Source organism: Dasypus novemcinctus, chromosome 4 (assembly GCF_030445035.2).
Source record: "Dasypus novemcinctus isolate mDasNov1 chromosome 4, mDasNov1.1.hap2, whole genome shotgun sequence".
NCBI lineage: Eukaryota > Metazoa > Chordata > Mammalia > Cingulata > Dasypodidae > Dasypus > Dasypus novemcinctus.
In genome coordinates this window covers 80874508-80896227 of record NC_080676.1, presented here as the reverse complement: position 1 = coordinate 80896227, position 21720 = coordinate 80874508, and the positions used below count along the sequence as shown (strand labels likewise).

Below are 21720 nucleotides of genomic sequence, written 5' to 3'. Positions count from 1 at the left end.
TACCTAATATCAATTCCTGTCCAGGCCATAGATTCTTCTAAGCGTTTCTCAAGAAAAACATTTATTTTCATGATCCAGACACAGTCTGCATGAAGAACAATATTTCAGGGCAGCGGCTGTGGCTCAGTCAGTTGGGCTCCCCTCTATCATATGGGAGGCCCTGGGTTTGCGTCCTGGGGCCTCCTTGTGAAGGCAGGCTTGACTGCACACCGCTGGCCCGCAAGCACTGCAGAGAGCCGACTCAGCAAGGTGTTTCAGAGAAAGCGTGGAAGGCCACAAAGCTGTTTTAGAATTACGTTTCTCAAAAAACTCACTCTAAAAGTTCCTTAAAAAAATTCAAGCTAAAAAAAAAAAAGAGCTGAAAGTTTATTGTAGCATTTACCATGCTCTGGGTGAAACTCTGAACCTGTATGATGATCATCATCAAACAGTGCTTCCCTCTCATTCTCACTCAGCACGTGAAGATGACAGGTAGAACTGTCACATTCTGGTCTTCCCCAGAATTTAAGAAAGTAGATGAAGAACCAGGAAATGAGGTATCACAGAATGAGGTATCACAGATTAAATTTTTAGAAATAACCCAGGAAACAAATCTTGGTATGTGTTTATTTTGCTGTCACTGTCATTCTGTAAGTTTAATTTACATTACTGAATCTGAATTAATAAGGGCTTTTTAAATAAAATGTTAATTTAAAATCCTGATCAATTTTCACAGGTTTTAGTTGTTTATTGTAACTTCTATAACTTTTCAAACATCTGAAGAGTAACTCTTTAAAGAAGCAAAGCTCTTTTTGCATCTCTTTGCATTCTCTTCACTTTATAAACCTAGTGACATCTTTCTTAAGCCTTTAATCCAATTCCACAAACATTTAGTGAATATGAAGTATACCTGTACAACTTAATAGCTATGAGATTTTGGAGGAGGTTATTTAACCTCTTTCCCCTTATTTTCTCATCTGTAAAATGGAGATTATGCCATCAGTCTATGATATAAGGCCTGTGAAGTACTTAGCAAGGTACCTTCCTTCGTTCAATAAATGGAAGGGTGAAAGAGACATCTAAAAATACATACATTTATAATTCATTTAACTGTAATAATCATCACCACCACCATGGCAAAAACAATAAATATCAGTGGCAGTAGTTATTAGCATTTGGGTGCTTACCAAGGTAACAGATGACATGCTAAATGCTTTGCAGGCATCTTATTTAGCCCACACAGCAATCCCAAGAAACAGGTATAATCATTGCCTCCATTTACGAATGGGAAAACTGAGGGACAAAGAAACTAAGTAATGTGCCCAACACGAATGGGAGAACTGAATACATAGGTAGCTCAGAGAAGGACAATGGAAATCTTTATGGGCAGTAGGGAATAGCAAAAATGATTTCCTCACAAAGGGAGAAAAAATTTAAGGGGACTTGGATTTAGACCTAACCTCCACATTGATTTCTAAAGTCCTAATTCTATTACATATCAAAATAGTCACCCCATTAAAACTTACCATTGAATTTATGATAAGAACGAGAACATAGTTATTTTATTTTCTAATTTTCAAATAGTCTGTATGGGGTATACAGAGATACAACTGCTCTGGAAACAACTATGGAGCTGATGTTTCTGGCTTAGAAGCTTCCTGGAAACCAATACCCATTACACTCTTGTGATGCGGCTACAGAAAAAAAACACGATAGGGAATGGAACATGATAGGGAATGGAAAGAATGACAAGAAAGGGAAGGTGGGGAGGTAGAAGATCATCCTTATATGTTGTGGTAGCCACCTTCCAAGATGGCCTCAATAACTGATAATTTTTGGTATCCATGCCCTACAGTAGTCCCTGCATACACTAAATGAAACTGACCTGGGTAACCAATACAATATTGTAGAAATAATGATGTGTGGCTTCTAAGATTAGGACGTAAAAGAAAAAGGGCTTCCACTTTTCCCTCTCTTCGATCTCTTGCTCTTGGGGAAGCCAGCTGCCATGTTGTGAGACACTTATTATATGGAGAGGTCCACATGGTGAGATACTGAGACCTTTTGTGTATAGCCAGCACTGATTTGTCAGTCACATAAACGAGCCATTCTAGAAATAGATTCTTCCTGCTCAGGGGCAAGCCTTCAGGTGATTGCAGTCCTGAATAACATCTTGATGGCAATCTCATGAGAGACTGGCCCAGAACTACCCAGCTAGGTCAATTCTGAATTCCTGACCAATATAAACTGCATAAAATAATGTTTGTTCTTATTTTAAGCTGCTAAGTTTTGACGTAACTTCATATTCAGCAATAAATAATTCAGTATTTATATGCCAGTTAGGGTTTGTGATCATAAGCCTAAGAGAGCATCATTGAGCAAGTGCCTATACAATAGTCAGATGTGATCCTAATAAACTGTACAAGAAAAAGAATACTGCATCAGATGATCATTTGTTTTCCTTCCAACTCTGAGAAGAGTTATGGTTCTTTGGCTTTTGTACCAGATGTTGCAAAGGTATTTGTGCATATATTAAAACCATTTTTATTCTGGGTGACCTCAGAGATAAAAATAATAACTTGAAAAATCTCACAAAGAAGCCAAGGGTGGAACCTAAGGTTTCAAGTTTCCAGCAGGGGGTCAATGATATTGCAATTTTTACCCTAGAACAAATTTTTACATGCAAAATTTTGTAGCTGATTAACATGCCTTTTTTTCTAGGAGAGAATCCATAGTATTTCTCTATGTATTCTCACTCCCTACCCCCTATCCCCAGATTATCAGAGATCTGTAGAGTTGCCAGAAAATAGAGTCATGGCTTTGAGGGTCAGTGTCTCAGTAATAAACCTGGACATTCTAGCCTCGATTCCTCACTTTCCCTTCCTCCCTATGTCTAATGTATCAGCAAGTTCTGTCCATTCTTCCTCTGAATGTAGTTGAGTAAATGTGCAAATGGAGAGTAGAAAGGAAAGTGAATGGAAGTTTTCATATTTATTAACTTTTTGCCAAAGGTTAAATAAGAGAGTAGAAAAGAAGAAAACAGGTTGAGAGGAGAGGACAGACAATAAACATAGGAGGAAAGGTTCCAAAGGCTCTAAAACCATGATTCAGTATTCCAGAACTATGGGACTATTAAAGTTAAAGCCTTCTTATTTTATGGAAATATTCACTGTCTGGACCAGAGCTGTCCAACAAAACTTTCTACAATATGGTAGCCACTAGCTATATTAGGCTATTTAAATACAATTAATTGAAATTAAATAAAAGCAAAAATTTGGTTCTTTATCTGTCCTAAACCTATTTCAATTTCAGTAGCTACAAAATTATTTAATTTGTAATGTTTTTATTGTTAGCATATTAATGAAAGGGCCTATTTCAGATATATCAAATTTTTGCATTTTGCATACACTTTAAAATTATACTTGGGAACTTTCAGTATATGCTTATTCCCTTATTTCCTGTAAGACAACCCCCACCAATCTCTATCAAGTCCGTTTTATGTGTATTTCTACATAGAGAGGATACTGTTCTATAATAGTTAAGAATGTCTCATGATAGGTCAATTCCCTAAAAGATAAAATTTTGGCAGCCTAGGATATAATATATTATTTATACAGTGTTGCTAATTTAGGATGGTCTTATTTTTGTTGTTCTAAGGGAAAATGCCACTACTATAAAACTATTGTCTCAGATATTAAGGTTATTAACTGACGCACAAACACACAAGACCCTTAAAGAGAATCAAAGATATACCCTAAGTTTATATTTAAATTGAAATTGCAATCCTAAACTAATTAAATCAAAGTACCAGCTATAAGGAGAACAACAACTTTCATTTTTCTCTTTATAATGTCTATTATTATTTTCACATTTTATGTAATGGTGGGGGGGAAGACCCCTCTTAGCAAAGCATCTTTTCATATTATTCAGAGGAAATTATGTGGTACATTCACCAAGGAGGCCTTCAGTCACTGAAAAAAATAGAACTGAAATTCAGATGCTTGTGCACCAACCCACCTACCAGGAAACCTGGAGGGCTTGTCAACAAGACTTTATATGTGATGTGTCAGGAGTGGAGAGGTCTCAGCTGCCTGTGAACTCAAGAGCAGAGGTCCATTTTCATCAAGGGGCTTGGTTATTTAGGGTAGGGAACTGAAGGCCCTGGGGACACAGGTCACATCGTAATCTTTTCTTTAAATTAAAAGATCTAATTTAGGAATAAAGAATTTTAAAAAGGCATAAGAATAAAGCAAAGAACTGAGTACACTGAGGAACACCTGGAAGAAGGTTGACAGGATATTTATCAATTTAATCAAGAAGATTTTACATTACATTGGAGGGGAAGAGAACCCAGATAAAATTTTTGACTTAACTAAAGGGAACATGTTTTGCATATAAAGAAATACACTAGAAGTGATGCTTAGCATCACTCTGGTGAAAAAAATTGACTAAGCTGGTTAAATTTTTAGATATCTATATACTAACCAACAAAGTGACCATAAAATCTCAACACAGCTAGATATAATCTCACTGGTATTGCTGAATTTGTCAAACTCTGTAATATGGGGATAGAAGTCTATATTTCAAATGCAGAGTCAAAAGGAGGAAATGGGCACAGCATTGTATCTAAATTTTAGATGGCACACACATTCTTTGCTACCAAGCTGATAACAGCTAAAAATATGAGGGTATATGTATGTATACTGTACATCCCCCCTTTTTCCCAAAGGTTTATATTTTATTTATTTCTCCCCCGCCCAAAGTTGTCTGCTCTCTGTGTCCATTCACTTTGTGTTCTTTTGTGACTGCTTCTATCCTTATCATTGGCACCGGGAATCTGTGTTTCTTTTTGTTGCGTCATCTTGCTGTGTCAGCTCCCCGTGTTGTGTGGTGCCATTCTCGGGCAGGCTGCATTTTCTTTTGTGCTGGGCAGCTCTCTTACGGGGTGCACTCCTTGCACGTGGGGCTCCCCTACGTGGGGGACACCTCTGCGTGGCATGGCACTCCTTGCATGCATCAGCACTGCGCATGGGTCAGCTCCACATGGGTCAAGGAGGCCTGGGGTTTGAACCGTGGACCTCCCATGTGGTAGGCAGACGCCCTATCCATTGGGCCAAGTCCGCTTCCCTGCACATCCTTAAATCCATCTTGGGCTGGCTGGTGCTAAGGCAATGGAAGGATAAAGTACTTGTACTGCCTGTGGGGGTGTAAAATGGAACAAACTTCTGAGAATGCCATTTGGCAATATGTGTGTGTAATCAAAAACTTAAAAATTCTTAACACCTTTTGACTCAGCAATTCTACTTACAGAAATTATTTTAAGAGAATAAAAGCATGGCTTTATGCAAAGATATTTTCAAAGAATTTTTCAGAATGACAAAAACAAAAACAAAAACAAACCCAACAAAACCAAAACAAAACAACAAAATATCTAGGCCACAACCCAAATGTCTAAGTACAAGAAACTGAACAAATTATGGTACAGGCTTAGAATACAGGTGTAGAACACTATATACGGCTATATATCTCCAATTCCAAAATAAAAAATAGCATAAGCCCATTAAACAAAACCAAACAGCATGTCGCTCTATGCCGATTTAGGGAAAGTATAAACTAAAATGTAAAATAATGTTACCTGTGATTATCTTCGGAAGTGAGGATACTGAAGATTTTAATTTTCTAAAGTAATTATGTTTTTAATAGAGAAAAAGTCCCACAACTTGTTATACATATTTTAAAATTCTACACTTTTTCAAAATTCCACACATTTGACATAAAGATAAAGAGCAGACAGAAAGAACAGGATTAGGAAAAGAAATACTAGTGAGGGTATCTACTGCAGATTCTACAATGAGACAGGATATGGATACAGCTTTTGCAAAGTACACTATAAAACTGGGAAAAGGGCAAAAGATACAATAGCACTTGGGAAGGGGAATGGTAACTCACTTTAGAAAAATAAGCATTTGATGAACTGGCTTAATTTGGTTAACATTTCATTTCTCAAAAATAGTGGAACCACATAAGCAATAGGAGAAATTATTATTCTGGGTTTAATTCTGCCCAACTTGAATGAACTGACAGGTTATATAGAAGGTGACAGTATTTCTGGAGTGAAAACTGCAATAGTAGGAAAGGTACCACTGTGCTTATATCTGATAAGCACAGATTTTAGCAAAATGAATTTCAAAAGTTCAGAGAACAAGCAGGTATGATTTTGCGGCTACAATCTTCAAAAGGGGCTAATAACTGCTAAGAAATTGAAAATTATAAACAAAATTCTGACCAACCAATTGCAAAAAATTTGAATGCAAAGTAAAAGGAGAACTAAAAAACAGTCAAATATGGTTTTCTCTGATGAGCTCATTATTTAAAAAATGTGTAACTTTCAGAAAAAGAGCACATAACCAAGGAAGAATAAAAAGAACAATGGGAAGTTGAAGAATGGATCAGAATTGGTTTAAATAAGGTAGCAGCAAGAGTCTTTCAAAGAAAGATAAAGAAATGTTAAGTCCCCTGACTAGATAAAATGACAGAAGACAGACCTTGTACAACTCCTATCATTACTGCCTTTTCAACCTGGAAAGGATATAACAAATATCCTAATAAACAAAATGCAGTCCAAGGAAAGTGAGGAGAATCTACACATGTTTCCAAACCCAGAATCTATAATCCCAAAGTCTAACTCTAACCTGGATTTTAAAAAAACCAAAATAATTTATGTATGAATTAGAAATTTCCCTAAGTTTTAAAAAATAAGACACAGATTTCTATCTCTCATAGGGTTACCTTTTTAATGGAAAAAGGCTAAGTTTTCTTAACATCAACAAAGCATTTTACAAAGTTTTTCATAACATTCTTATATAGATGAGTATTGTAGGTTGGACTGTAGCTAAGAGAAGAGGGATAACTAATCACTCATAGACTATCAAAGAGTAATCTCTAGTAGGCCTTGTTTAGTTCCATTTAACATATTTTATCAGTATCCTGATTAGAGTCCAAAAAAAAAAAAAAAATCTCTAGGAGGTCCTGCCTTGTTCTGCTTTATAAGTTTTAAAATTTCATTTATTTTTTATTATTTTTTTGAGTTACCAGGGACTGGGGATTGAACATGGGACCGACCTTGTATGTGGGAAGCTGGTGTTCAACCATTGAGCCACATCACCTCCCAAGTTGGTTTTTTCATTTGTTTTGCTTGTTTTTGTTGTTTTAAAGATTTATTTTATTTCTCCCCATACCCTTGTTTTGTTTTCCACTTGCTGTGTCTGTTTGTCTTCCCTGCTTCCCCAAGAGGTATCAGGAGCCAAACCCAGGACCTCTGATGTGGGAGGGAGGCACCCAACTGCTCAAACCACTTCTGCCCCATTTGTTTTTTGTTTTTTCAAAAGATTTATTTATTTATTTCTCTCCCCTCCCGCCCCCACCCCAGTTGTCTCTTCTCTGTCTATTTGCTGCGTCTTCTTTTGTCCACTTCTGTTGTTGTCAGCGGCACGGGAATCTGTGTTTCCTTTCATTGCATCATCTTGTTGTGTCAACTCTCCGTGCATGTGGTGCCATTCCTGGGCAGGCTGCACTTTCTTTCTTGCTGGGTGGCTCTCCTTACAGGGCGCACTCCTTGTGCATGGGGCTCCCCTATGCGGGGACACCCCTGCATGGCACAGCACTCCTTGCACGCATCAGCACTGTGCATGGGCCAACTCCACACGGGTCAAGGAGGCCTGGGATTTGAACCGTGGACCTCCCATGTGGTATATGGACGCCCTAACCACTGGGCCAAGTCCGCCGACCCCCATTTGTTTTTTAAGTAGACACTGGGCACCAAACCTGGGACTGCCTATGTAGAAAGCTGGCGCTCAGCCACTTGAGCCATATCAGCTCCTGGGAATTTTTATTAATTGGATAGTGGCAAAAAATTAGTGTTTATAAAATGTATATGTGCTATAACTGTACAGAAAAACCTGTTACAGTGACATAGTAGAATATAGCCAGGATTAGGATGTGAAATTCTTATTAGTATAGAAGGCATATTAGCCATAATGAAAATATGAAGCACCTTTGCATAGAATGACTGGGTTAATTCTATATAACCCCAGGGGTAGGATCACTAAATGGAAAAAGGTATAGTAATATAGGGAGACAAATCTGAGGGAGAGAAAAGGATAAACCTTCTAACAGTGATAAAAATATGGACAGTCCCCACTCTTGCAGTAATGCGCTTCCTGTTACTGAATATATATATAAGCATAGAAGAGATGAACAGTCCTCAATGGGTAATAAAGGGGGGGAGGGGGGGTGAACTGAAATCAGTGGTTTTCAAATTTGTTTTAACAGCAGAACCCTTGCAATAAAAGAAGCCTTACTCAGAAGACCAATATACAAAACAAAGAGAGAAGACTTCTTTAGTTGAAATTCTCTACTATGTTTCAAACCTAATTGTAGTTGGAATTGGACCAGAAGTTCTCTAAAATGGTAAACCTACAATTATCTCAAGATTAGTCTAGATGGTCTAGATGAACGGTATCCTCAAATGGAGTGAATGAGATTGCACATTGAGGGTATGGAGAAATTCACAATTCTATTTCTGTTTTTTTGAAAAATCAAAATAAGAAATGCTTTAGGGACCGAGAGAATATATTTATTTTTTAAGAGGTTTTCAAGTCAATCAGAACCATGATCAACTATAAATCGAGATATCTTTAATAAACAATTTTAAAAGAAAGTAAAAGTTTTTGGGAAAAAGAAATTGGTAGTAATTTAACACAACTGTTTTAATTGTTGTATACATCTATCTAGTTCCCATCTACACGCAAGCATATAGTTTGGCATAGTTTACATGGTTCATAAGATCTTTAGATTTTCTCCACCTCAATTAGGATAAGCATTTCCACAAATGTCTAAAAACTTCTTAATAATTACTTTTTATAATAATTATTTTTATGGCTACATAATGAAGGAAATTTTACAATATATTGACTCAATTTCCTATAGTTGACCATTCAGGTAAACTGGCTCTCCTTTTGGTTATTGTACCATCATTCTGATTCACATTTCTGTACAAGTGACTTTTTATTTCTACTAGATTTATCTTAAAGTTCCCTAAAGTGGTATTAGTGTACTAAAAAGCTGTGAACTCTGATAGCTCTTATTTATACACACACTCACACATATATATAAATAATGCTTTCCAACAGGTTTTTTACCAATTCTCCCTTAGTCACTACCTGAACCTTGAATACAACAAAAGGGTGATTTAAACTTATGCAAAAACAGTTCCCTCAGTATTAATATCATCAAGCATGATAGATGCACCATCTTTACCATAAAAATGCATTTTCTTTACTGTTAAGAAAGAAAAATAACAATTATTGTGATATTTCATTATATTGGTCATAGCTTTTTTGGAGAGGTAGTGAATAATAAACTAGCCAAATGTCAGAATAATCTCAATATAACTTTAATCACAACCTGAATAAGAAAAGGTCTTTCTTTGCTTTTCTAGAAGCAGTAACATAGAGAATAAATCAAGATTCCAGTCTACAATATACTTAACATTTAACAAGACCTAATATCTGAAAGCCATTTAATAATTTTGGTTACCAATAAGAACTGACTAAATTCCAAAGCTTATTTCATGATAATATAGTTAATAGGAACATGGCTGGTGGTATCTTTGTCAATCGGCTTTGTTGTTCTGCTTTTGTTCAGCCTATTTCAGGGTTGAACTTTGCTCTCAGATCAACAGAAATCCTGGAAAACTACATTTATATTCAAGCATGATATTAAAAATACAAAAATCTTCTGAGGCAGTCATATGGGACTCTCTGTATTTGGATGATCTTGCTCAAGAAGCAATCATGTTTGACAGAACATGAACTTTAATGGTGCTGAGTGAGCATTAGTAGGAATGGTATTTTAACAGATCAAATAAAAATTTCAGGGCTAGGTTTCTGTTTTGAATTTGTATCTTAGTGATCTAAAAACCATTTTTAGATGATTAGGAGGTATATTCTCAGACTATAAAAAATAGGTAAGCATTATTCTGCATCCTGTTGATATGGTTTTACCATTACAAACTAGACATACCTCTGGCTTTAAAACACTCATTATATTGGTTTATGTTCTCCCTTAAACTGACTTAATTTAAGTAAATCAATTAATTTAGCTACTGAGAGGTACATATTGCAAATTAATTCACCCCTGGGCATTTCAAGGTATATTATTATTGTGGTACAACTAGGTAGAATGATTAGAAATTCTGATGTTGGAAATTTGAGAGCTCAAAAATTTTCAGGTTCAGTGCTTCAAGGTATGGAACTGTGGCTTAATATTTTATTTTTTTTGTACACTGGAGAAACCCAGAAATGCTTTGTGACGAAAGCTTTAGCCATGTCTGAAGGCAGTCATTCCTTCACTCTATGTTAAGAGATGAGGTGTGTGTCCAGGTGAGGTGATTCAAAGATTCTTTTCTCCTAAGAGGAGATGGATGTCAACACTGCCTTCCACATGGCTGGTTTTTAAAAAAATATTCTAGATCTGTCCTTACTCGACAATAACAATAATAAAAATAAAAACAGTAATAGCAGTTTCCTTTCTGAAGGACTACCATGCATACTCTATATCTCTTTATATTTCTCACAACTCTACGTAGTGGGTATTGCTTGTTTCTATTTTGTGGATAAAGAAAAAGTTAAGAAAGACAACAGAGTATGTAAATTTTAAGGTCATACTAAAGAATATAACATACTGTCAAATGCCAAATTGCTTTTTGGGATATATTTATATTTATTCTTTAATACAGGCAGTCATGAAGGCCATACAGTCAGTCAATCTCTTTCTCCATATCAGCATTTCATGAGGTATGCTTGGTGATACCTCACTACTTTGGCTACATAGAAAACTGCTCTTCTTTAACTACATGGTTGTGTTAATGCCTTTGGCTTAAGAAACTTCATTATTACATTTATTACATTTGGTACCATATCTCCTATAGTACCAAATCTGTGGCCCTATGGTAGAAATTCTTCTCAAACAGCAGGACCAGAAAATACTTTGCTTCTTTCTTTTAAGCCCTCATGCATCCTTATTATCTGATGAAAATGGGAAATATAACAGATAACATTTCTTTATTTACTTTAGTTGCTAGGAACCTCAGAGGAACAACTGAAATTCTCTTTGGCAGCTATTAATATATTCAAGGGCTGTATTTCTCTGAACTAATTTAAGCTCTGATCTATCCTACTATTCCTCCATTAACTTCAGCACATCCTGATTTATGAAGGCAAACTCTCAGGGCCTAAATTCAACATCACTTTGTATTTTATGTTTAAATCTGATTTACAGCTATAAAAAATGTACATTTAAATATTTTTGAAAACAGCATCAAAACAACATTTTAAAAAAAACATAAAAATCAGTTTACACTAGGCATCCAATCTGTCCAAAAAACTTAGTTGCAGTCATTAATTAGTTCAGTATTTCACATCAAGAAAATTATTTCACATTACCCAAAACTTACCAGTCATAATTTTCATTTTTATACATAATCTAAAGCAATTCTAATAAAACTCCTAGAAGCCAGCTCAACAAGTGAATGTGTTGGTTTAAGGGTTAGGGCCTATTTTATGTTCCGAATAATCAATGTAGTCTAACCTAAGCCAAAGATTTATTAGTTTTACTAGCAGTTCATCTGAACAACTTTGTCTTCATTCTAAATAAATAGGTCATAGTATATTTTTTAAAAGACTCCTATATTTTTACTTTAAAAATGTTAAAAGTACATTTCAGCATATCATTTTTTTTTAAGGAGGTACACCTGTTACCTAATGAGAGGTTTTTTGTTTTTTTTTAAGGAGGTACTGGGGATTGAACCTGGGACCTTGTACATGGGAAGCAGGCACTCAACCACGTGGGCTACATCTCCTCCCCATAGCATATATTTGAGTTTTACACCATTACTCTAGGATAGCATTGCCATTCCATTTTATAGATGGAGAAAACTAAAAGGACATCAAGAGTTCCAGTGACTTTTTCAAGGTGATATTTGGTGATGGAAGTAGAACCAGAAAACTGACCTTTTTTTCCATACTTTTCCTGGAATGGAAGGTAGGAAAAGTTTTAAGACGTTATTAGCAACATTCTCAAAGACTAGGATTAGAAAGGAACAAACAACTCTGTATTGGATAACAGGTGACACTCAGAAAGACAGATTTTGACCATTACCACAGAATGCTAAGAATTAATAATGGAAGACTTTATTTCCTGCAGTATAAATGCCCTTAGGCAAAAATGAGTCTGATCCAACTCATTTCAATGTGATAGATTTAATGAAAATGGAGTCAGCTCCTGATATTTGCTTTCAGGAGGGGAAAAGGATTTGGAATATGCATAAAGACAGTAATTCTTACTACATCTGGCCCTACCATTGCCCCATTGTCTGCCTAAGGGACCAGGTAGACAGAAATTTTATCCTGAGAGGCATGTAGGAAATTTTTTTCCTTTGAAGGTAGGAGGGGATTCAAGGAAAGTCCATCACATTCTGATCTCTTAAATATATTTCCATTGCAGATACACTCAAATAATAAAATTATATCATTTCTATATTTTATACTTCTTGAAAATTTGCCTCCCTAGTATACTAATATAATTTACATTCAGGTGATGGAAAGTGAATTATCTTCAATAACATTACATTTGCACAGATAAAAAGTATGCCTGTTTAAGTAAGAACTAAGGTGACAGATTTTAATATTATAATAAGATATTTACACCACACACAAACACATATATCTCTTAAACATAAAGTGGTATTGTGGTCCTTTTGTTTTCTGCTTTTGGAAATAAAGCAACACTAAATTCATGTTTGGCTGTGCTATATTTTTGGTACTTTGAAGGTATTAAGTATTTACATTCATCAAATGAAATGGAGGCAATCACGTCCTTTCTTCAAACAAAGTATATTTTTATGTAAGAGACTTATGTGTCCTTACCCGAGGCTGCTGTAGCATTTGTAGGGGTTGAGGCAGCTGCTTGAATCCGAGCATGAGGAGGAATAAGGATGGTAGCCAGAGGTGGATTACTTGACAGTTCTAGAGAAAAGGTAAGACACAAATGTTAATTTTGAGTAGGAAACTACTTTATAGGTAACAATAAGGATAAGAAACTGCATCAAAATACAGGTTTAACAGAAAAAACACAGACAAACCTGTATCTCCAACTAAATCAATGACCTAATAATTGATTTATAGAGAAAGTCCACAGAAAGCTGTGGTACAAAACAAAGGTACTTTGTTAAAATTAGGATATATCTGAGAATTAAAGCTATCTGGGGAAAAGATAGTGGCCAAAAGTTTGAAAGTAAGATATTACTTAGATAAGTTTCCTTCTTTTATTGATGTGAGTATATTAGCTTTTCGCACACTATACTGACAGTATTTGACTACAAGAATTAAGGACAATCAAGGACAAGAGAATATGACTTAAGTCTCTCTATGTATGACATACATGTATGTACAACAGCACACACAGGCCAACCTGCCCAACTGCTTATGAGCCAATAGCAGATAAGACTTCTATGAATACCAGTGGAAATAAGATTTAAGAAACATCTATTTAAAGTCTCATGACTTTAACTAAAAATGTCTTCATTCAATTATATTTTGTCTTTAACTCAACAAGATTATTACTCTTCAAAAATTTGAAATAGGTTTTTACCTGCATGTGGGAAAGTTACTACCTCTGTGAACTGTATACAAACTGGCTTTAAATAAATGAATTCTGCATATGAGCCTTAAGAAATTATTTTAAGATGATATTGGGTCTAATGATGTAGACAGCAAGTAATAGTAGAGAGCTTGTACATATAAAGTATCTAGTGTTAGTTTTAGGTAATGCGACTGTACACTCCAATTAAGCTGGGATATCCTGGTTTATGCCTGTTATTCCAGTACTCGTTTGGTGACTGCTCATTTTTACTCCAGTAGTGTCACAGTTTGAAGGCATAATTACACAACTGTAGTAGCTACAGGAAGACATTATCCTCTGAACCACAGCATAAGTTTTGACAATTCAGATATGGCATGGACTAAAAAAAAGTTGGGAAATACTGTTGTTGTTTTTTTACTGAGGTCAAATTCACATAACATAGAAGTAACCAAGTATAAATTCAGTGGCATTGTTCACAATGTTGTGCAACCATCACTTCTCTTTAGTTCCAAAACATTTTTGTCAGCCTAAAGGAGATCCCACACCCATTAAGCAGTCATTCTCCAGTGCCTGCTCTTCCCATCCTCTACCCCTACCCCCAATTTTTTTTTAAAGATTTATTTATTTATTTCCTCCCCTCACCCCGATTGTCTGTTCTCTGTGTCTATTTGCTGCGTCTTGTTTCTTTGTCCACTTCTGTTGTCATCAGCAGCACGGGAATCTGTGTCTCTTTTCTTGTTGCGTCATCTTGTTGTGTCAGCTCTCCATGTGTGTGTGTGTGGCGCCATTCCTGGGCAGGCTGCACTTTCTTTCGCGCTGAGTGGCTCTCCTTACGGGGCGCACTCCTTGCGCATGGGGCTCCCCTACACGGGGGACACCCCTGCATGGCATGGCACTCCTTGCGCGAATCAGCACTGTCCGGGGTTTGAACCGCAGACCTCCCATGTGGTAGACGGACGCCCTAACCACTGGGCAAAGTCCGCTGCCCCTACCCCCAATTTTAATGTAGTAGTTTTAAAATGTTTTCTAATGCCAAAGTACCTGGCAACACTGATTTATTAACCTTGGTAACTAAATATCTAAATTTCGTACTACATTAGATACAACATGACATCAAACTCTGGTAAAGAAGAACAATAAACTAATGCATAAAAAAATCAGTGGAAAGAAAAAACAAAACTGAGAGAATATTATCTTTTTCCCTTAAATGAGAGGACTCAGTGCAACTCATCAAATGAATGTCTTCCCTGAGAAGGCAGTTTGGAAACCATTGCTCTAATCATCAGGTTCTAAGAGATGCTGTTTCTCACACTCAGAGTTAGTACTATTTGGTTCTCACTGAGGAACAGGAAGATCTTATGGCATTTTTTTCAAGTTGGTCCAATTTTATTTATTTATTTATTTTTAAAGATTTATTTATTTATTTTAATTCACCCCCCCTCCCCTGGTTGTCTGTTCTTGGTGTCTATTTGCTGCGTCTTGTTTCTTTGTCCACTTCTGTTGTTGTCAGCGGCGCGGGAAGTATGGGCGGCGCCATTCCTGGGCAGGCTGCTCTTTCTTTTCACGCTGGGTGGCTTTCCTCACGGGTGCACTCCTTGCGAGTGGGGCTCCCCCACGCCGGGACACCCTTGCGTGGTATGGCACTCCTTGCGCGCATTAGCGCTGCGCATGGCCAGCTCCACACGAGTCAAGGAGGCCCGGGGTTTGAACCGCGGACCTCCCATATGGTAGACGGACGCCCTAACCACTGGGCCAAAGTCCGTTTCCAAGTTGGTCCAATTTTAACCCACAATCTTAAATCTAAGAAAGCTAAAGAATCCATGGTAATTGCCATGTGGTTCTTGAAACAACAACAAAAAATATATTAATGCAGGATATGGTAGTTATTCTTCATTAACCTAAATGGAAGTAGTTAACAGGGTAAATTTTCTAAAACAGTCTTCTTTAAAATCCATCCATCCATCCACCCACCCACCCATCCATCCACCCATCCACCCATCCATCCATCCATCCATCCATCCATCCATCCATCCATCCATCCATCCATCCATCCATCCATTTAATAATACTGAGCAGGAAACAGTCCATCCATCCATCCATCCATCTAATAATATTGAGCAGGAAACAGTCGGCTAGGTCCCAGGATAGAAAGATAAAAAAGATAATAATCTTTGTCAGATCAATACAAATAGATAATAGAAGGAGAATTGTACAAAGACACTGGCAAGCAAAGCGTTCAGCCTATTTAAGCTAGGGGTACCTTTAAATTAAAAGATCTCTATGATTAAATTAAGAGATCTCTATTATGCCTAATATCCAAAAGAAAATCAGAAAAGAGAAAAGCGATGGGGGTTTTAATATAAGGCACTTAAGACAAAGCTATTGTTAAACTGATCTTCAAAATAAACTGAATACCAATGGTCTGGTCTATAGTCACATTACTTATAATCCAGGCTTTTTCCTCTATGCTTTCCATTTTTCCCCATTTACTCTTACCAGATCACCTATCCTGTGTATCTGTATGCTTAGTTGAAATCATAGAAGTTTTGTATCTTAGTCTAGGAAAGGACAGATATATTTATATATACAAGTGCAGGGTTTGAAAACTGCAATTCTCTTTTTCCTTAGGTAACTAGATTGTCATTCTGGCCTTGGCTATCAAAGAGGGTAACAAATGAAGAGAAAAAGGGGAAAAGTAAGGAAAGTAAGAAGAAAGCAAAGAAAGGAGAAGCTACAGGATCCTGAAGGTGTTGTCAAACTGAAAGACAAGGGAAAGTAAGTGAACTCCATAAAAACTAAAACTGGGGTTCTTAACCATAGGATCCCCAGTGAGTGGCCTTAAGAGTGGCTTCTATGAACTTTTTGGAGTCAAACTCCCTAAAAGTTAAGGAACTCTGAACTGGACAATCACTCCCAGTTCTACATCCCTCAAACTTATAAACTCCATTGTCCTCTTCCTTAAATGCAGCCATTTCTTAAGGTTTATTCCTTCCATCTGTTCATACTTTTCTACCTCAAAGAGCTTGTTAACTGTCATATCTTTTGCCTGTGTGAATGAGGAAGCCACCTTGCACTCCTGCTACAGTCCTGTCTCTCCACTATGTGTCTGTCCCTTCTATGGGGACAGACTATGGGGCTGTCACAACCAGTCCAAAATGGTTATAATTATTTTTCACTCCCAATATTCCTATCTGTCCATGGCAAGGAGTAGTAAGGAAATGAAGACAATGAGTAGATACAAATTGCAAGAAAGGATGGCATTTTGGACAGAAACACCAAACAATACAACTTTTCAGAATCAGGAAGAGATTATGAATGCTTGAAGGCAGAGGAGGAGGACTGAATGCAGAAGAGACTGAAAGTGAAAAGTAAGTTAACTATTTTCTAAATACGTGCCCTAAACTTTAGAGTAGGGAAATAATTAAGGCAATAAGGAAGCCTATAATATTGGAGTGGGGCTCATTTTAGAGAATTGAGAGGAAACTGAAAGGCAGAAAGGTAAGAGACAGACTGAGACACCTCAGAGAAAATGGCTTTAGAAAAGTGAACAGATGGTAAGAATTTCTTCAACCAATTGCATGTGATGAAACTATTCATTAAAAAAACAACAAAACTACATAATAGGTTTTTAAGGAACATTAAGGATGTTTTAAGTGTTTCAATCATGTGTATTCCACAATCAAACATTTTAATAATGCACAATTTAAACGAAATGAAAATTATTTTTAAAATAGCTATCAAACAACTGAAATAGATGCGCAAATCAAATGTTTAAACTTCTTTAAATTTTAATGTATTGTTATTTACACTGCAAACTATAGCATAAAAATTCCCAAGAAAAGACAAACTGAATAAATTCAACCATACCTAACTGCCTGATAAAGCAATCTTTTTAAATGGAAAAACAAAACAATGCCCAAATCTAGTTGGAAAACCTGAACTTTCCTTTAATCTAAAGTTTCTATTCTTCCAAGTATAAGATCCTAAATTTATTGTTAAGAAGGGGCAGGTAAGAACCTTTCCTAGTTCTTCCTCCCGCCCTGCTGCCCCCCAGGGGAGGGTACATGTATTAATTCAAACTATGTTGTGTGAGAGTTGAGAACAAATTTGAGTAGCAATCAATGTGTGAAACAGAAGGAAGAAATCAACCCTTTAGTGAACAGACCTTATCTCAGAGGGGTGTAATAAAGTATCAATCATCATTGTCAGCTTTGAGAGAGTATTTCAGGCAGATCAGAAAGGAGTCAATACAAGAGGCAGACTTTTTCTTTTAAAATAGTCTGAGGTCCTCATGTGTATATTAGAATTCTTATATAAATATATGAAATTGCCAGTAGTTGTCCAGATAAAGCTGTTATTTATCTTTGTTCATAAAAAGGTTCAAGTTACTCAACAATAGGGTACCCATTCATCTGTGAAATTTTCAAATTTACTGGACAGTTGCAAAAATAATACAAACCCATAAAAAACTCTAACATACTCCTCTCCCACCCACCCAACCCCCTGGTGGTGGTAAAATATACCAATTTTAACATTTTGCCACCTTTGGTGTATCATTTTGTTAACTTCTGAACATTTGAGAGCAGGTTCCATCCATCATAAATCCTTACAGACATACTTCTTCCAGGTACTTCTCCTATGAACAAGGATACTTATTTATGTAATCACCTTAAGTACAGTTATCATGTTCAAGAAATTTAACATTGATATAAAGCTTACATTCTATATTCCATTTTTTTCTTCTGACCCAGTAATGTCTTTTTGAGCCTTTTGTCTTCCATTCTTAGATTCCATCCAGTATCATATACTACATTTAACTCTTATGAGTCAAGAGTTATCTCTTTAGTTAATTTTTTTCAATTGTGGAAGCACAACAAATCTTCCCACCCAAACCATCCCAAGTATACCATTCAGTGGGATTAAGCACATTCACAATGTTGCTTACAGCTATTCATTACTAAAACTTTCCTTCTACCCCAAAGAGAAACTCTATACTCAATTTGCATTAGCTCTCCATTAGTCCTGCCCTCCATTCCTGGTAACCTGTACTCTATTTTCTGTCTCTATGAGTTTGCATATTCTCTGATATTTTCTTTGTGGCTTCCATGGGGCTTAAACTGAACATCTGATATCTATAATAATCTTGTTTGCTTCAATACCAATTTTACTTCAATAGCATACATAAGCCATGTTCCTATGCCCCTCTATCTTTATGTAGTTCTTGTTAAAAATTACTTATTTATACATTATGAGTCCAAAACCATCAATTTATCATTATATTGTATGCATTTGCCTTTTACATCCTATAGGAAGAAAAAGTGGAGTTACAAACCTAAAATACAATTGTACTGGTATTTATATCTACCCATGTCATTATTTTTACTGGAGGTGTTTATTTCTTCATGCAGCTTCAAAATTTGTTTATTGACCTTTCTTTTCAACCTGCAGAACTCCCTCTAGCATTTCTTATAGGGCCCACCTAGTGGTGATGAACTCCCTCACCTTTTGCTTATACAGTAATGTCTTAATCCCTACCTGATTTTTTTTTTTTTAAGATTTATTTATTTTATTTATTTAATTCCCCTTCCCTCCCCGGGTTGTCTGTTTTCTGTCTTTTTTGCTGCGTCTTGTTTCTTTGTCCGCTTCTGTTGTCGTCAGCGGCACAGGAAGTGTGGGCGGCGCCATTCCTCGGCAGGCTGCTCCCTCCTTCGCGCTGGGCGGCTCTCCTTATGGGTGCACTCCTTGTGCGTGGGGCTCCCCTACGCGGGGGACACCCGTGTAGCACGGCACTCCTTGCGCGCATCAGCACTGCGCATGGGCCAGCTCCACATGGGTCAAGGAGGCCCGGGGCTTGAACCGCGGACCTCCCAGGTGGTAGACGGACGCCCTAACCACTGGGCCAAAGTCCGTTTCCCCCCTACCTGATTTTTTAAAGACAGTTTTACCAGGTGAATTCTTGGTTGGTAGATTTTGCTGTCAGTTCTTCGAATGTCCCATTGTCTCCTTGCTGCCATGGTTTCCAATGAGAAATTCACACTTAATTTTATTGAGGTTCCCTTGTATGTATGACACACTGCTTCTCTCTTGCAGCATTCAGAAGTCTCTTTATTTCTGGCGTTCAACAGTTTGATTATAACATGGCATGGCAGGGTGGGTCTATTTGGGTTTATCCTGTTTGGAAAGTTTGTGGGGTATGCTGGGTATGTATTTATGTTTTGTTGTTGTTGTTACTAAATTTAGTAAGTTTTTTTAGCATTATTTCTTTGAATATCCTCTCTGCCCCTTTCTTTCTTCTCCTTCTCGGACTCCCCAGAAGGTATGCTTGAAGGTATCTCACAGATTCCTCAGCTCTGTTTACTTTTCTTCATTCATTCCTCTTTCTGCTCCTCAGACTGGATAATTTCAATGGCTTCATCTTCAAATTCACTGCTTCTTTCTTTGGCTAGCTCCAATCCGCTGTTGAACTCCTCCAGGGAATTTTAAATTTCTATTACTGTGGTCTTCATCTCTGTTTGGCTCCTTTCATAATTACCATCTCCCTATTGTTTAATCTCTTGTTCTTCTGATTTCCTTTAGTTCTTTATTCATGTTTTCCTTTAGTGCTTTGAGCATATTTAGGACCATTTTCTCCCCGCCAAGTCTTTGTCTTGGGTATGATCCTTCTCACTGACGATTTCTAATGTTTTAATCATTTGCTTTGCCTGGATCCATCCTGGGTGTATGTGTGTATGTATGTATGTGTGTGTTTTATAACCTTTTGTTGAAACTTGGATATTTTGATATTTTAGTGTGTTATCACTAGGATTTAGACTCTGAGGCACCTGGTTCCTTAAGCTTGTACTCAGCCAGTGTTATGAGTTTTCCTTGATTACCAGGAGGAGCCAAAAAGGAAAAACAAAACAAAAAATAAGAAACACCTTCCCCAATCTTTGTAGGATGATTTGTGAGTGCTCTCTGTCAGATCTTATCTGTACAGTGAGTTTCCAGAATAGCTCCAGGCTCAAAGTTTTGGGGCCTCCCTCATCCTTTCTGTGTCCTTTTTTCTGTACTTTCTGTATGTGTCTTGTTTTTAGCATGTGTGTGTGCGGCCCTAGAATTTGATTTTCCCCATTTATACTATCTTGAATGTCTCCTCTTCCCTCGGAAACAATTTCCTCATGGTCCCAGGCACTGTATGTCTATCAGCAAGCAATCCCTTGCCAGGCATGCACTTGACTGTTCTCCTGTAGTGTTGTGTAAGAGAACTCAGTGAGCTGCTATCTATATGCACAGTAAGTTCTAGAGTTTCTCAGGCCATCATGACACAAACTGGGCAAGACATATATGGTTACTCTGCTCCCTCTGGGACTGGGACCAGGGACCTGTACTATATGCCAAGCCAGTGAGGGGTGGGGGAGGGGCCAGCCAGGGTGCCATGAGATCCAACCCCTTCTGAGTAGCCTTTTTCTTGATTTGCTGCTTGCCTTGTTACTGCAATCCATTAACAGTCTTCTGTAGTTTTGAAAAAGAGCCCTGAAGCTTCCTACTCTGCCATTTTGATCCTCTGTGTACTTTTTTTTGAATAGTAATTCAAATGCTAGGATGGTGTACCTTGATTTCACACATTACCGAATTCTACTATTGCTTTTCTGTTTTTTTTTTTTTTTTTAGATAAATTAATAAACCCATCATAATTTTTCCTTTTCTTTGCTAACAATTTCTGTGCCAGGAAATTCCTGACCAAGTTCCTAACACGAATTACATATTCCACACTTACTTGGAAAATTAAAAAAAACACTACATTAATTAGATTAGACAAATAGTAAACAAATTACAAGGCATATTCCTGCTGCTTGATTATATTGGTAATGTTTAGTGTGAGGACTATGTTGTATGTGCACAAAACTCATGACTGCTCTGGCCTTGGAAATGACCAATAGGGAGCATAACAATTTATACCAGTCACCAAAATATACCTGAATACCTTCAGTGTACTACATTTGTAGTAGAGAAATATTTAGGAATTTTTCTAGCAAAATGTTAGTATTTTTAGAGTTTTGA

General features: G+C 36.9%; 1 protein-coding gene across 4 annotated transcripts in view; it reads right to left on the bottom strand.

The window, feature by feature from the left end:
- GSK3B (glycogen synthase kinase 3 beta) overlaps positions 1 to 21720 on the bottom strand; it is a 269348-nt gene that overhangs the window by 4740 nt on the left and 242888 nt on the right. For all 4 annotated transcript variants that reach the window (XM_004480769.5, XM_004480768.5, XM_058295766.2 and 1 more), the window contains one exon: positions 12966 to 13064. In XM_004480769.5, coding sequence (XP_004480826.1) covers positions 12966 to 13064 — 99 coding nt within the window. The remainder of the gene's footprint in view (positions 1 to 12965; positions 13065 to 21720) is intronic.